Source organism: Cladophialophora carrionii (assembly GCF_000365165.1).
Source record: "Cladophialophora carrionii CBS 160.54 unplaced genomic scaffold supercont1.6, whole genome shotgun sequence".
NCBI classification, from domain to species: Eukaryota; Fungi; Ascomycota; class Eurotiomycetes; order Chaetothyriales; family Herpotrichiellaceae; genus Cladophialophora; species Cladophialophora carrionii.
In genome coordinates, this window is record NW_008481831.1 from 2877929 (window position 1) to 2893228 (window position 15300).

General features: G+C 53.8%; 4 protein-coding genes across 4 annotated transcripts; 3 read left to right on the forward strand and 1 right to left on the reverse strand.

Moving 5' to 3' along the window:
* Positions 1-513: 513 nt before the first annotated feature.
* G647_08013 (uncharacterized protein) lies at positions 514-2888 on the reverse strand (the record flags this gene model as incomplete). The annotated part of the gene is made up of 10 exons (XM_008732325.1): positions 514-713; positions 772-1133; positions 1186-1292; positions 1357-1456; positions 1508-1796; positions 1851-1920; positions 1972-2016; positions 2076-2240; positions 2299-2783; positions 2831-2888. 10 exons carry the CDS (start codon positions 2886-2888, stop codon positions 514-516), a joined length of 1881 nt encoding a protein of 626 aa, XP_008730547.1.
* Positions 2889-3955: 1067 nt separating this feature from the next.
* G647_08014 (uncharacterized protein) lies at positions 3956-5566 on the forward strand (the record flags this gene model as incomplete). The annotated part of the gene is made up of 1 exon (XM_008732326.1): positions 3956-5566. The coding sequence occupies one exon, from the start codon at positions 3956-3958 to the stop codon at positions 5564-5566; it is 1611 nt and encodes a 536-aa protein (XP_008730548.1).
* A 1122-nt stretch (positions 5567-6688) lies between these two features.
* Positions 6689-7933, forward strand: G647_08015 (uncharacterized protein; the record flags this gene model as incomplete). Its single annotated transcript, XM_008732327.1, has 1 exon — positions 6689-7933. One exon carries the CDS (start codon positions 6689-6691, stop codon positions 7931-7933), a length of 1245 nt encoding a protein of 414 aa, XP_008730549.1.
* A 3576-nt stretch (positions 7934-11509) lies between these two features.
* G647_08016 (uncharacterized protein) lies at positions 11510-14233 on the forward strand (the record flags this gene model as incomplete). Its single annotated transcript, XM_008732328.1, has 4 exons — positions 11510-11675; positions 11794-12998; positions 13045-14042; positions 14092-14233. 4 exons carry the CDS (start codon positions 11510-11512, stop codon positions 14231-14233), a joined length of 2511 nt encoding a protein of 836 aa, XP_008730550.1.
* Between the last annotated feature and the right edge of the window lie 1067 nt (positions 14234-15300).

Here is a 15300-nt window from a genome sequence, read left to right on the forward strand (position 1 = left end):
ATGCGCTGGTCTCAGCTATCCCGTATTCCCAAGGCGCCAGATGCTCGCCTTGTCTATTCTTGCCGTGTCTGGCATGAAGAAGCCGCATGGATGGATGGAGAGTATCAAAAGGGATCAACAAGCCCGTCGTCCGGCGCTACTGGACGGTGACGGTGTTTCCGGCGCGAGTCTCACTGCTGTGGCTTTCGAAGTCCGCCACGAACCTCGCTTCGCCCCGTCGACGAGTGTCGCCAGATTTTGGTCCGGCTGATGTGTTCTGATGACTGCCTCCGCATTGGAAAGCTCGCGCAGACGCTCTCAACCGAGAATACCAGCCACTACGGAAACACAAATGGCCTGTCTCGATTCTTCACAAGGTATCCGGCTTGCTTTCGTACTGTCTGTCCAAGAATATCGCATTTATTTGGTCACAGAGGGCTTCAGATGAGGGCCGGTCGTTCTATGAATTGTAGCTTTTTACTTCGAGTCGAGATGTCATTTCCCCCCCGGAGCTAGATCCTGGAAGCGAGGCTCTCACACATATGGAAACGTCGCCCTGGCCAGTTCGGTTTCTCCGAAAGTGACCCAGAAATGGACGTCGGCTTGGACGAGCAGGTGAAAGGTCAGATTGGCTTGGTAGTACCAATTTCTGCCATTCGACATCCTCATTCTGTCGAATTCCCTTTCGGGAATATCGCTAAGATCATAGCGTAGTCTCGCCACCTCGTTCATCTCTGGTTCGTCGTTAGAATCATCTTGGAGTGGGGCGATATTGCATGACGGAAATCCTACCATTATGAAGATGTCCCTCGGGCACCTCGTCATCGTCGTTTGCCAGCAACGCCGTTGTAAAGAATCTGTCGTCGTTGATGCCGAATCTGCGACAAATCTGAATAGATGAGTAGTTACCTTTGTTGGACAGAATGAGGTCTCCGCGCTTGATGAGCCAGATCATCTGATTCCCAGCTTTGGTATTGCCATCGAACGGGTCTTGATACGTGGTTCTTCTTGCAGAATGCTTGAAGGCTGAGTATTGCTGGGAAACTCTCATGCCGTAATTCCTTAGGCATGCACGCATGTACACGAATCGCGATGTATCATGTTGAAGACCGTATAACACGGCGCCTCGAGCAACAGCAGCCCAACACTCATTCCTGGAAGAGACAATGTCAGTAGGTCGATGGCGGACTATACTAGAGTGCGTACTCATCCACGGGTCTCCTTGTGTGGATGTTCCTGGTTCTGTATATCTCATGCTTGATCTGATTGTACAGATAGTCTGAGCGAGCGAAGCCGCCAGACAGAGTGACCAACTATGAAAGTTTTAGCAGACAGTCACACCCGTATACGCTTCAGAGCACCGGACAGGATGCATACCTTAACTCCCCAGCCCAGACACTCTACTTGGCCAATCTGACCAGTAATCAGTTCAATGGTGCTGTCAATCGAGAACTTGAACGCTTCCTGGAGGTCACGTCTTCCAAAATCAATGTCTTATCCATGCTAGGGGCGAGTTTCGGGCACCTACCCTGTGATCCGTACCCGGCCATCGGTAACCCCACGCTCTGGGATTTCAAGATGATGCAGTCTCCGTGGCAGATAGAAGTCCTTCTCATGGTCGGCTTGACCCCTGTAACTCCTTTTCTCCATCTCCCAGTCCACCATAATCTCAGATAATTCAGGACTGCGGGCTGAGTGGCTCCCGATTGAAGTCTCGAGCGTTCCCCCAGCTAGAGCCTCATAGTTCTGCGCGCCAAGTTTGTTGAACAGTACCTGAAGGAAGCCTCGGTCGACGAATGTTGCTCCGGCCTTCTTGCCTAGAGGAAATTAGTCTTCCCTTTGCACCCGTCAGGCCTCCAGATGTATCTTACCTGCTCCGAGACAGATATCCTCCAATATCAGATCTGGTTCCACTTGTCTTATTCGGAACGAGCCCACATCCTGGTGTTGGTAAATCGATCAGAGCCTCCCAATACTGATAGACGTCCTTACCACCGTTCCTCCTCCGGCATCACAATGCACAATGCAGTCTCCCACCTGGTCAGAAAAGTCAGCATCCGGCTTGATAGGCATATTTCAAACAAATGTACTTTTACCGGAGCCGCGTCGTCTTCGTGCTGAATGGATTTCAGAACAAAGAGGACTGAAGCTTCAGGCTCGCTTGCCAATATAATCTCATTCAGTTTCGGGAAATATTTCTTGTCGAAGCCGGCACGAGTGATAGCCTGAAAAGTTTTGGCTTTCGCCGAGTCGGACCATTCCTGCGGATATTGTCAGCACCTCTGGACCAAGTGACAAAATCAGGCCCGCTTCGCTTACGATGGGACACGTCAACACAATATCGACTGGAGTGCGATGTAGTAAGTGAACCCCGATAGTACCATGATCACCCGTCAGTTCCTTTTCAACAAAGTGTGCACGGAGGCGAGACAAGTAATCAGTCACGATGCCCACGGGCTCCTTTGCTGGATACGAAGGCAGGCCTCGATTACCAACAATTGCGTTGAGGTTCAAATTCGCCATCCCGTCCAGAGCTTTCAATAACAAATCGAGTTCATCCAAGCGATGCTGTTCCTCAAGCTGGAGTTTGGTCCATATCATCTCGATCCCCGTTCTGCTAATTTCTGCACCCCATTGCGCTTCGTGACCATCCGCCGGTGAATATGAGATGATGCTCGGGACTTTAGGAGTGTTTGTTCTCGACCAAGACGTGACGTTGAGGATCTCTGCGCCGCGCTGGTCATCGTGCAAAGCATTGGCATTGATTCTGTGCTGGTCACGGCCAACCAGTGCGTATGAAATCCCTGCTTCATTCAGTATTTGACGCAGGCATGATGCGACCTCGGCCAACCTGAGTGCGTTGTCCCGTAGTCGAGACCGATAATGAGTCGATTCTCTGGGAGTGCCATCGCGGGTAGAACACACTGTAGGAGTCGATATTGACCGGTAACCTCAACCCGGGACAGAGGAGGTGTATGGTTAGTGTGGAATCAGTAGCCGACTTAAGGCGAAATGGACGTGAGATAGGCTCTAGGGATGCCAAAGCGGTGGATCACCCAGCGAGGGAACCCGAGGCTGAGAAAGATGATACGAAGCCCACTCGCTTCTGAACACTGTGTAAGTAAGGTGTGTACCAAAGAGACAACCAGACCGTCGGCCTCATTCGAAACTAGCGAGAAGGGGACAAAGAGTATTGGAATCCAACAGCCTAGCCTTTGACATTCGGTTGTAGGCTCGACGGTAGATGGCAGAAGTTTGCCGTATCCCCGTCACGGTGGGGACTGAGGCTCGCAATGGGCCCATGTTGCATGGGCAGATCCTTATCGCGGAAAGAAACTCCTTCTCTCGTAAAGGCTCTCTGCCCGGTTGGGCGCAGCCGCCTTTGCATAATGGCTACGGGGCTTGATGAGGTTGAGGAGGCTGTGTCGTGTTCACGTTCAAGTGACTGTAAAGCGAATGTGATGTGACGATTTAGCGCCGCCTTGGCGAGTTTGTGGCGTTCGTTGCCTTGTGTGAGTGGCGCACGTGATGCGCTGTCTTTACAAATTCAATATATTCTGCCTCCGACTACATGCATGTGAAGCCTCACCCAGCTCGCAAGCGAGTCCACCTTGTCGGCAAGTTGAGCTTGCAGCTATGGTCGCTCTCGTCCGAGATTGGCTACTTCTGCCAGGCGAAGGCGGTGTTCCGTTCTCGCAGAGTCTCGCCCGAAGCTTGCGGATTCCAGATTGAGCTTTCTCCAGTTCTTCTCGTGTCTCTTCTCCGGGCCCGAATTCGCAGCACCGGACATGGCTGCATGGGTCAGGCTGAGGGCGTGGTCGCGCTGCCCCATCCCCCGGGAATCTGTCTGATCCATAGTTGTTCTGTCTGCCCTTTGTGGTGCCCCCCACCACCGCCTCTGAGACCACTGACCGATGTGAAAAAGGACAAACGAGAGCAGTTGGTACTTTAGACCACAGAATTCGGCGAAGACACCATGTTCTGCTTTCGTGAAGAATCACACAAGCACCACGTTGGTCGAAAGTCGCGTGGACATGGCGGCAAAGACCCAGACCGGGTGGCCAGATTCTCACCTCACTTTCACCGCGGTAGACACGGGCATTCGACCGGGAAGAACGACGCTCCACCTCAGGATGCAGATGAAACACCACCTGGTGGCCGAACAAGTATTGCGAGTCGCAAGAGTCGGCTTGATACACGCTCAGTCCATGATGAACTCAAGGACGTTGAGGACCGGCTCTTCGAGTGGCTGACAGACCACAACTTGCCCGTTGATCAGTCACAGAATGCAGCAACTTTTCTGCTGAACAAGGTGTTTGCTTCTCATGGCTTCTTGCAGGAAACCAATCAACGACAAGTGGAGAAGTTACGGCAGAGAGACATCAGGCTCCAACGCTACGAAACCGCCGTAACCACCAGGGACGAGAAAATTTTAAGCCTCGAGCAGCATATCTATGCGGAGAGAGCCGCAGCTCAACATGAGAAGTCGCAACTTTACCAGGAATACCAGAACCAGCTACAATGGGAGCGGGCAAACACAGAGAGACTTATGGCCTCCCACGCAGAAGAGGTGGCAGATATGAACCGAAGACAGAGCGAGTGTGAAAAACAGCACAAGGCATTTGTCGATAGCCTCGTCTCCGATCATCAGAGCCGCATTCACTTATTGATACAAGAACACGAAACTGATAACAAGCGGCGCGATGACGAGTACAGCGCCAACATTGCCCGTGAGGAGGAAAAAGTCAAAGAAGCCGAAAGGGAAATGTGCTTGTCCGTCGACAATTTCCGGGGAATGCAGGATGCCGAGCTCGAGAAACGATTCTACAAGCTCACCACTGAGATCGAGGGTCTTTCACGCCTGACCTCAGCGCCTGATTTCGCGCAGCAAGCCGAGGCAATGGGCCTCAACATCCGTCCAGCATGCACCATTCCGCCTCAAGACCACAAATTCTTGTTCCAGAGTATCTTGTGGAAAATCGTCATAGATGGCACCTTCCTGACCCCGTTCCGGGTCTTTGGAGCGTATGGCGACCCCATCTACCAAACATGGAAAGCTCTATTTGGCGTCCGCGACCAAGCACTTCCAGAGTGGCCGGAACCAGATCCTCTTGCAGAGAAATGGCGCTACACGACCGTCGACCGGCTTAGGATCGCTCAGAACGCCCTGACCGGTTCCCATAGTCAGCGGCAGGAAATTCAGACAAGCTACCAAGACCGCATCTCGGCTCTTACCTCAGCACTCTCAGGTCTCTTTGCTTTTCCTTCCACCGCCAACAACAACTCGCCGAGCCTGGCTACCAGACTCGATGAGCTCCTAGACCAAGCCAGTGAGTTTGCCATCCTCATCGCAGTTCAACGATACCGGGTCCGCTTCTTCTTGCCTTCATCCCTCGGGCCTCGCAGTCAACTTGACCCCAAGTACGTCAAGGGCGTATACCCGGCCAGTGAACTGGAGTTCGCATACGCGAATGCGGAATTCGTAGTATCCCCCGGCCTGGTCAAGGAAGGGAACTCGAGGGGCGGGAAGCTGGAAGAGAAGGTCCCATTGATCAAGGCTGTAGTGTACTTCAATCCCGGGACCTAGTTAGTACATGGTACTGTAAATTGTCGTGCGTCCAGTTACTCAGGCTTCTTTGTTTCGACCCTCATCGTCTTGCATCATGGACTTTGCAATTCAATGTAAGGAGTACACAGTACTCCGTACATGTATCTTCATTGATAGCCTCCACTTTTCCACGCTCGGACAAACATGCATGCCTTAGATACCCCGGGGCGACGACGACGACGACCTCCCACGACCTCCCACGAACGACCTGTGAGCTAATTTAGTCCTCTTCGTCGAGTCGTAAGACGACAAAACCACGATAGAATTGCACGTCTCACGGACCTGGCCTTATCGCCGTGCCTTCACATACACGGGACGAGAACCCTTGTAGTAGTTCATAGTCCTCCGTACCGGCACGAATTATCTGCCCCAAAGACGATCAAGAGTGGTTGTATCGGCACACGGCTGCAACAAAAGCACCATGGCACGAGAAAGGGGTGGCGGGCGGCGGGTGTGATCCATGGCTGAGTCCGCGGCACTTCAGGGGCTCCAGCCTCGGTCGGAGGGGGGGCGCCGGTTCGTCTCAGGCCCCGGGCCTGGCCTCCGCTTCGGGCCACGTTCGCGCACGTTGAAGGGCCGTCGACAATGACAGGTGCCATCCGTACTCCCATACCCCATACAAGAAGACTACTTTGTGGCTGTGAATCAAAGACTCTGCGCAATACTTACTATTAACCAGTTCTGAAAAAAAGGGGTATCTACACAGCGTGATAGTCCCTTTTGGGTCCCCAGCCCATGCGATGCGGCAATAGTGAAATGTGATGAGTTTTCGATGGGCGTTCATACCGCCGCCAATCATGGTCGAGAAACGCATTCGTCTCAAGACGGTCTCAGCCTCACCGGCCGAGGGAGAAAGCCGTTTCACTCTAGCACATTCATGCCCCTGACTTCGAGATTTTCTTACAAGCGTGCTGGGGGTATATCATCGCAGTGTCGCTTCATGGGCACTCGTGTCTCTCTGTCCCATCTTCAACCCGTATTACCCTTCCCCCGTCCAAGGCTGCATTAGTATTCGTTGTGAGGCTGCGCCTTTCCCCCACGTCGTACTTCCATTTAGTCCTGTATACACCCGGGGAGATAAGATAATCTCAATCTTGCACAATGTGGTCACCCAGCCAAATCACTCGAACGGCTTCCAGCCATTCCGTGGCACTGTCGATAGGGTCAATAGCGTCGTCCGCCTCCAGTCAGAATTCGCTGTACTTGCCGCATTCCACGTCGAGCCCCGACACCAACTATAGTGACCGCGACAATGACGGCGAAAGCATCCTGTCCGCCTACCAGGATGAGAAACCACAGCCTCAACCTCCGCAACAGCTTCAACCCGTGGCCTTCAGCCTTGATGAGATGCCACTTTGGAACCCCAGGAAAAGGGCCCTTACCTTGAATTCCAGAGAGCATTTCATGGTGGCCGCGAAGCAGCACGACGCCGTCCACCAGACGCTCGAGATGCAGAGAAAACGCAGCGAGTCAGTTACCTCGGATGATACTCATGCTACCCTCGCTGAAGAGGAAGACGCCCACGACGTGGAAATGGACCTGAAGACCCCGACTGTCGCTCGGCACCGTCTCCCCACCGAAGAGGCCCGCAGTCTCGATACAGCCGGACCCATGTCGCACTTGCTACACTCCCTCCTCCTCCGCGTCGCCGATGTCGAACGTGCTCAACCCACCGTCATGGCCGACGACTACGCGACATTGCAAAAGCGCATGGCTGAGCTGGAACGAGAAAACCAAACGATTCTCAAGTCCCACAACGACCTCCTTGCCCTCCGCAACGACGATCTCATGAACCTGATCAAAGTCCGCGACCTGCTCGCCGAGGAGAGGCGCGAACACGCCGCCATCCGCAAACTCCGCGACGACGACCTCGAAAACGTGCTCGTGTTGCGGGAGAAATTGGCCAAAGCCACTTGGTCCGGAAAAATGCAGATCGCGATCTCGCAGCCTCAGGAGAGGCGGTCGTTCCTAGGTGGGGGTTCGATGACGCCGGTCCTCCCACACCGGATCTCGAGATCTGATTCAGATGACCTGTGGCAGCAGGCCAAGACGGCCGCGATGGAGCAGCGAGTCTTGGAGCTGGAGAAGGCCAATGCCAGTCTAAAAGCTGCCCAGCCTGCTGCCACCAGTAAAGCCCCGGAGAGCGATCAACTGATGAGTCGCGTGGAGAACATGTTCGAGGACAGCTTGAGGCAGAGGGAGAGGATGGCGACCAGAGTGCAGCAACTCAGGTCGGAGAAAGATGGACTTCAGAAGGAGCTCGCAAATTTAGAAGACCGGAACAGCGAGTTGGAAGCGCTTGTCGAGAGGCTGAAGAGAGGTGCGCATGTGGATGTGGGACACTGAAACGAGCAAGGAAAGGGCTCAGTGACGAACAATACAAGACAGCAACATGATTAAGCGTGGCGTTTGGGGGAACACACTTATGTTAGATATACCATATACCTTGACGGATTGAGGATTCCAGTAACAACCCACTGTAACATTAGACCCGACTTTGTCACGGCTGACCCGTCGTCGCTTCTCGCTCAAGGTTCTGAGAGCCGCAAGGATCAAACTTTCCACCGCTGGTGGGTTAGAAGCATATTTTGGTGTGCAGCTCGACTCGACGATGTATCAGGAGCTTTCGACGGTGATAAAAGTCATCAACAGACCCTTGCTGCCTTCCGCGGGAGAAACTTCATCCTTGACACTAGTCGATGGGCACACCGCTTGGTGATCGGCAGGGACCGAGCCTTCGTTCTTCGCGATGATAGGATCGAAGTGTCGCTCCGATGAACCTTGCCAGCTATTCCGTTGTAAACTTTGGAGACGTAATTGCGCAAGTGACTATCACCTAACTATGATCCGGATCGAGTTCGCATTCACGGGCATGTCGACATCTTCGCTCAGGCCCGAACTCGAGGAAGCTTCAATGCCATGTGTAAGGAATCGCACACTCTTTTACTCCCACATGCTTGAGATTCCGCAGTCGCACTCCGTTTCAGTGACTCTCTTGCTCAGCTTGCTTCAGGAAACCGCCTCCGGGAGGGGGAGAACAGCCGTGCCTTGTGGCCGGAATCACAATTTCGGAACAATAACAAAGTTGCGAGAAGGTTCAATGCGCCCCTCCGAGCCCCTCGCCTTCAGTTGTTTCATGGCTGATGTCAGGCGTTTGACAGCCAACCGAACAAGGCGCGTGATTTCGTGGGGCTTCTCGAAGAGCTTCGAATGGATAGAAAGGGATGGCACATAGCAAAGCAGGCGGGCGATGCGACACGACGGAGATTGTTGAACTCTCCAAGGTGAGGCCAGGGTGAAGCCAGGGTGAGGCCAGGGTGAGGCCAAGGTGAGGCTTCTCTGCAAAAGCAAGTGGGGTGGTGGGGTCCGTGGTAGCTTTCGCGGCAGGTGGGATTCCGACGGGCGCAAAGGACGCCGCGTCCGCTGGGCGACGTGTGGCTGCTGCGCTTTCCCAGTCCTGGCCGGAACAGCAAACTGTGCCGTGGGTTATCCCCTTCAGACTGGAACTAACGAGACAGCTAGGTCGACCAGGTTATCTGGCGAGCATCCGCGGTGGCCTTGACTCATTCAGGACTCCCAAGTGGCCCAGGGGAACTGCGTCGGCTCGCGACGAGGTGGGCTGCTGCAATGCATTGTTCGAAATGTGTTGACCGCCTTATTGCGAGCCATGGTGAGGGACGTGAGGCACAAAGATTGCAGGATAAGAAAAGAGAAGCGATGGACGATAGGTAGTTACCCAGTACAGCAACGTAGTCTGATGTTCGCAGTCGAGCAAATGCTTAACGAGGGGTTGCCTCGCGGGGCTCTACGAGGCCAAGGTCTCATGATAATTGTTCCTTGGTAAAGGTCGCAATTCCGTGCACTCACTAGAGATTGCAGTCGGATTCGCAAGCTTTGAGATACATCAAGCCTGATTCTTGTGCTTGACAACCCCAACTTGTAATGCCGTAGCAGCTGTTTGTCAAGGTCGATGACTCGTCGTAGGCTTGTCAGGAGAACTTGCTCTCATGAAACTTTTCTTTTGGGTTCAAATTGTTTCTGACGACAAGACCTGGCTCCGTTATCCACCCGGTCCACCACACTGGATGTGGGCTTGCACGAGGATGGTCCCCGGAAGATGGGAATTGCTTGCGCGGAAGGAGGGGTCGCATTTCCTAGCTCTGAGCATAAGAGTCCCGCAGCACCAGCAAATCGACACTATCGAGCGACTCTGTCTGACGGCGGCGCCGTCGTCGGACATGCAGAGAAACAAGAGCAGCCTCCGCTGTCAGACACAAACCGACCGGTTCAGGCGAGGTTTCCCGTTCTCTTTTGGGACCAGGGAGCTGCAAGCTGCATGGAAGAATGCAGGAACAGGAGTAGAGCGAGATTCTAAATGCTGACGATCCCACGTTGTTCTTACCCAACCCTCTGCTTGGTGCCACGATTGCCCTTTAACACGTCGAGCCCCGTGTTAGCAACGGATACATGGTTCTGATTCGGCCATGTGGCTTGCCTGCGTTCACCGCAGAGACATCGAAAGCAAGTAACTGCGTTTGTAGATGACCCAATGAAGGGTCAGCACAAATGGTCAAATCGCCGTGAGTGGGAGCTTCATCTTCGGGCGTCACGCTGCATCGAGGACCAACGGCGCGAACGTGGGTACGGTCCGAAGCTGTGTGACGGTGAGATTCGGGCATGGCTGGTGAATATGGAGGAGGCTGGGGAACAACTACGGGTAGTAGGGCAGTGTCACGTTCAAGACCAAGGATATCCTCCATCCAGTGCTGCGCTCTGTCGTGGTGATCAGTGGCCACCTTTCGTGATGACGATTGCAAGTCGGCGCCTGCTCTCAGGCATATCGCTCCCGCTGAAGTGTCCCGTGACGACGCATCGGACGGAGATGGCTCAACTTTGGTTCATTTCTTCGTGCCATCTACAGTATGTGTTCACGGTGATAGTCATGTGTAGACATGAGGAGCGAGCTCGTCCCAGAGCAGAAATCAACTCTGCCATCCGTGAAAAATTGATAAATTTCGTACCCAGGGGCCATAAGATCGTGGGCTGGTCAAGCACTGACAGGTGGACTAAGTTCCCATCACGTTAGAGGCACGCCAGTCTGGTGGTTGCAAGCTGCCGGAAGGATGTTGATGGGTGTCCTGGTGGGAACTCGGCATGGAGGGGACCTCTTCTCTTCTCGAAGCGGTGGCACTGGAAGTGGTGGAAGGATGGCCCGGTAGACCCGCTCCCCTAAAGTAGCTCGCCAGGCATAACGGCAACGCGGGTCCGTTCTGGGTGCTCGGGTTGCCCCTCAGCCAGTGATCACTTGGTCTCGGTGGTAATTCTCAGGGGCTCCAGGGTTCTCGGAGGGGAGGGCAACCCAGCGCGATTATGGCTGAGAGGGATGCCTAGGAATCTTTGAGCGCCTCTCTCTCGCAGCGCCCTCGGCCTCCCCTCTGTGTTTCTCTCCCTCCTTTCCTCCCTCCTTTTGCCCCTCCTTCGTTTTGATTTTCTCTTCATCGCACACATCCTTCACGGCCCCGTGTTGTAACAACACCCTCGTCGCCTGTCGCAATTCACCATATTCACGGATATTGGGGCTTCACCTGCAGCCACGGCTGATACTCGATCTGGACTTCACGCATGCCCACGTGATCCACTTTTGCCTGCGGTTTTCGCCAATCGAGGCTCGGAGACGCACCCATCGTTCACCGCGCGGACAAGCCAACGAGCCAGCGATCCAGCCAGCGAGTCGAGTTGCAGCAAGCCCACACTGCCAGCTGCAATCTTTGGTCAAACTGTTTCCCTCTCACCTCTCTAATCGCCCTGCGCTGATCTCCCACGGAATGGTCACGTCGACATCAACACCTCTACACCAACTCATTTTCGAGCGAAAGGCTTGCGCCTGGTTGGAGGGCTTGTAGTACTCATTTGACTCCCACCATGGCCCAATCTGACGCCACTGCCGCTGAGGCTGCCCACGTCGCAGCGACGGCGAACACGAACACCCCGAAAAAGGCTGCTTCGGCGCCTGAAAAGAAGTACAAGTGCCAATACTGCAATCGAGCCTTCAGTCGCAGCGAACATCGGAGCCGACACGAGCGATCGCGTAAGTCCATCTTCCTACTTTTTCCCCGTCTATTATTGCGACCGACGTGGGGCAATAGGGGAGACTCAACCCCGCCATCAACCATAAAACACCTGGCTAACCCTTCGTCCCTTGACAGATACCAAGGAGCGGCCCTTCAAATGCCAGAAATGTCGCAGCACCTTCGTTCGCCGAGATCTGCTCCTACGCCACGATCGAACCGTACACGCAAAGGATGGCGGTGTGCCGCTTCAGTCTGAAGGCCGGCAGAAGAAATCAAGTACAACATCAGGGACAGGTAAAGGTGCAGGCGCAGAGACAAAGGCGACGCCCTCATCGGCGGCTGCTCCGTCGAAGCCCTCCATCAGCATCGATCCTGGCACGTTGGAGCAGATAGAGGCAAGCAGCGATGGTATGCTCGACCTTGAAACTGCCGCCATGTTGATGACAGACTTCCAACACAAGGCGGCAGCAGCAGCGAACGGCCATCTGAACAACGGCGAAGGATCCATCCCTGGCTACTCCCCAGACCGCAGCTCGCTTCTCGAATCGTCCGACTACCTCACTGGCACCAACAGCTTGCCGCACATGCCTTGGGACAGCTTCATGCCCCAAGGACCCTCGGACCAAAAAGCGCATTCCATGTCGAGCATGTCGTCGCAAGACAATTTGTCGCAGGCGCCCTACGTCCACATGGGATCGATACAGCCGCACCAGTCGCAACTCCCACCGATTATGGAGCGCAACCACTCGCTCACGGCCTCACTCCCTTCCGCCTTCCCTGGACTGGCAGACACGTTCCCTGTCTCTGGGACCCCCACTCCTAACGCGCTCTCGCCGTTCCCTTCGATGACTGGTCCTGTGTCACCAGTGAATTACCGCAAGTCGCCTGGCCCGGCGCAACCCCTTTCCCTACCCAAAGCTCCCCAAATTAGCAACGAAGACGAGAGAGCTATCATTGCTAACCAGTTAGTTGGGGACATTGCCCTTCCCTCATTGCCCTCCATCAACCTCTACCTTACTACTTACTTCAACCTCTTCCATCATCATCTCCCCTTCCTCCACCCGGTCAGCTTCCGCCCCGAGACCACCGAGCCAGCGCTTCTCCTTGCCATACTCTCCATCGGAGCCCTGTACAACTTCGATCAGGAACAGGCCTATCTTTTGCACCACGGGTCCAAGAAACTTGTGAACCAGTTCCTTCAGAACAAGGACAACTTCGACTCGAGGAAATGCCCGCTGTGGACGATGCAGAGCACGCTTTTGAACATGGTCTTTGAAAGCTGGAGTGGCGGTTCCCAGGGTCTCGAATGGGCGTGCTCGATCAAAAGTCTGCTTGCTAACGTGAGTATCTTGACATCGCTTTGTTTGGATGCGCTGACCCTCATAGATGGTTGCTGGCAATAAATACGAACTCAAGCTTCGAATTGATGCCCGGGCAGGAGCTCCGCCCACACACGAAGAGTGGGTCACCGAAGAGGGATGTCGACGAACATACTACGCTGTCTACATCTTCTTCGGTATGCTCACCTTGACTTACAACCACACGCCAGCCATCAGCTTCAATGAATTTGACTCACTGCCTCTGCCTTCATCCGAGTCTTTGTGGAACATTGAACCTAGCGACGAAGATTCCTGGCAAGACATCATTGCAGCATCACCGACCATTACCGTCCGCGAAGCCCATGACAGCCTTTTCCAGGGAGACGCCGCTCGGTACAGCGCTTTCGCGACACGGGTTATGATCAATGCCTTGTTCTTGGAAGTCTGGAATCTCAGGAGAAGCTTCGAATCGTTGCAAGACGTCGTTCTGGAATGGAAGATTCGAATCGCCCTCGAAACCTGGGAGCGATCACTCGACCTCTGCGAACCAGAGACCATTGTTGTACCCTTGAGCACGCCACATAAGAGCCATCCACTAATCTTCAACTCAATGGCTGTTTACCGGAACACAAGAGCTTTCCTTGAAGTGGACCTTAAGAATGTCCAGGAGGCTTTGCGATACCACAATTCGTACGAGATCGCCAATGCCATGACACAGTCCCGAGACGCCGTCAAGAGAACCAAGGAAATGATCAAGGTCATCGAGCAATGTTACGAATGCATTGAGATCGTCGCTATGCAAGGCGTCAACTGGGTCACCAAGACATCATCAACGAATTGGAGCATCGAACATCCCCTCTGTGGTCTTGACCTCATCACCATATTGAGCTTGTGGCTGTATCGCATTGAGCACGACGACCAGGAGGCCACGGACGAGGAACTGTCAATGTACATGAAAGTGCGCGGCTTGTTTGATGACGATGCCGTGGACTCGAATGGATCTCGCTTGAGCTCCATGGTGGCCCGAGTCTGGGGTTCAATGCTCGACGGAGTCGTCGTCTGGGGGTGAGTTCGAATTGCAAGTTCTGTGTCGGCAAAGCTAACTTCTGCACAGCATCTCGAGAACCATGGGCGAATCGTTCAAGCTGCATTCCCAAGCACTGGTCGGCTACGTGGACGAAATCAATATGGACTCCATGACTGGCATGCCCCAGGTGTCGGACCAGACATTGATGGGCATGGAAACAGCATACTAAATTTCCTTTGTAACACACTCCTCTCATATTTCTGCATGGCGAATCGGCGGCCTCACTGGAAGATCACGGCGTTCACGAGCATGGCGGTTGCGCTCAGCCTTTTCGGCTTTCGACTCTTTCCCCGAAGTCTTGCTTTCAGCACATCCCACGGCCGCAACACTCATACCTAACCCCGGTCAGAACGACGGGGTAATTTGGACCATTTTCCTTGTCACCTACTCGACGCGATCTTCCCACAACCACGCAACATACAACCTAATCTTCTCACTTGATACCTTGTGCGCTTATCCAATGCAAGACTTCGGCTCTTTCCTTATTTGACGACTCTTTTCTGCTCGAGCACAACAACGTGCTCCGGGCAGCTCTCAACACCGCCAGCAGGGTTGTCCTGGCGTTTCATGACCATTCTACTCATTGCAACCTTTTCAACTTGAGACTAAGAAACGGCCGATGTGTGTTTGAGTCTTTCGACTCTTCTGTATACTAGCTGAAATGGATGGTTTGGGAGCGGGACGGCTGGGTGGATGTGGGAGGGATATGTTTGATAGTTCTTCCAAGCAGAACCCAGGCTATCTGCCGCAATATGCCATGGCCTGGCAACGCGTGGTCATGCGTGCGATGGTGCACGGTCCAGCCCAGGGCGAGCAGAGCGAGCTAGGCTGAATCTGTGAAGAAACAAGAAGAACCCTTTACTTAATGATATGCATAACATTTACCGAAGCTTTCGTCTGTCACTGTCGCTTGTGATCATTGGACCATCTCTGACACATCAGAGGGTAATACTCTGGACGGGGCTACCGTGATACGGTATATGCCCACCGAGCATCTTCCTCTGTGCGATCACGTACCAGGTTGCAGGAAGGTAGGTAAGTAAGTGGGTAGGCAGGTAGGTAGGTGGGTAGGCGGGACAGTGTCAAAACATTATGAAAATGCCAATCTCAGCAGTAGGAAATACCTGGTACTGTAAGTGGCCTTGATGGTACTCTTGTCCAGTACTCTGTAATTTATGCATTACTATCCTGCAATTCTGTAAAAGCCAGCCGACTTCCTGGCCTGACAGGGCGGTT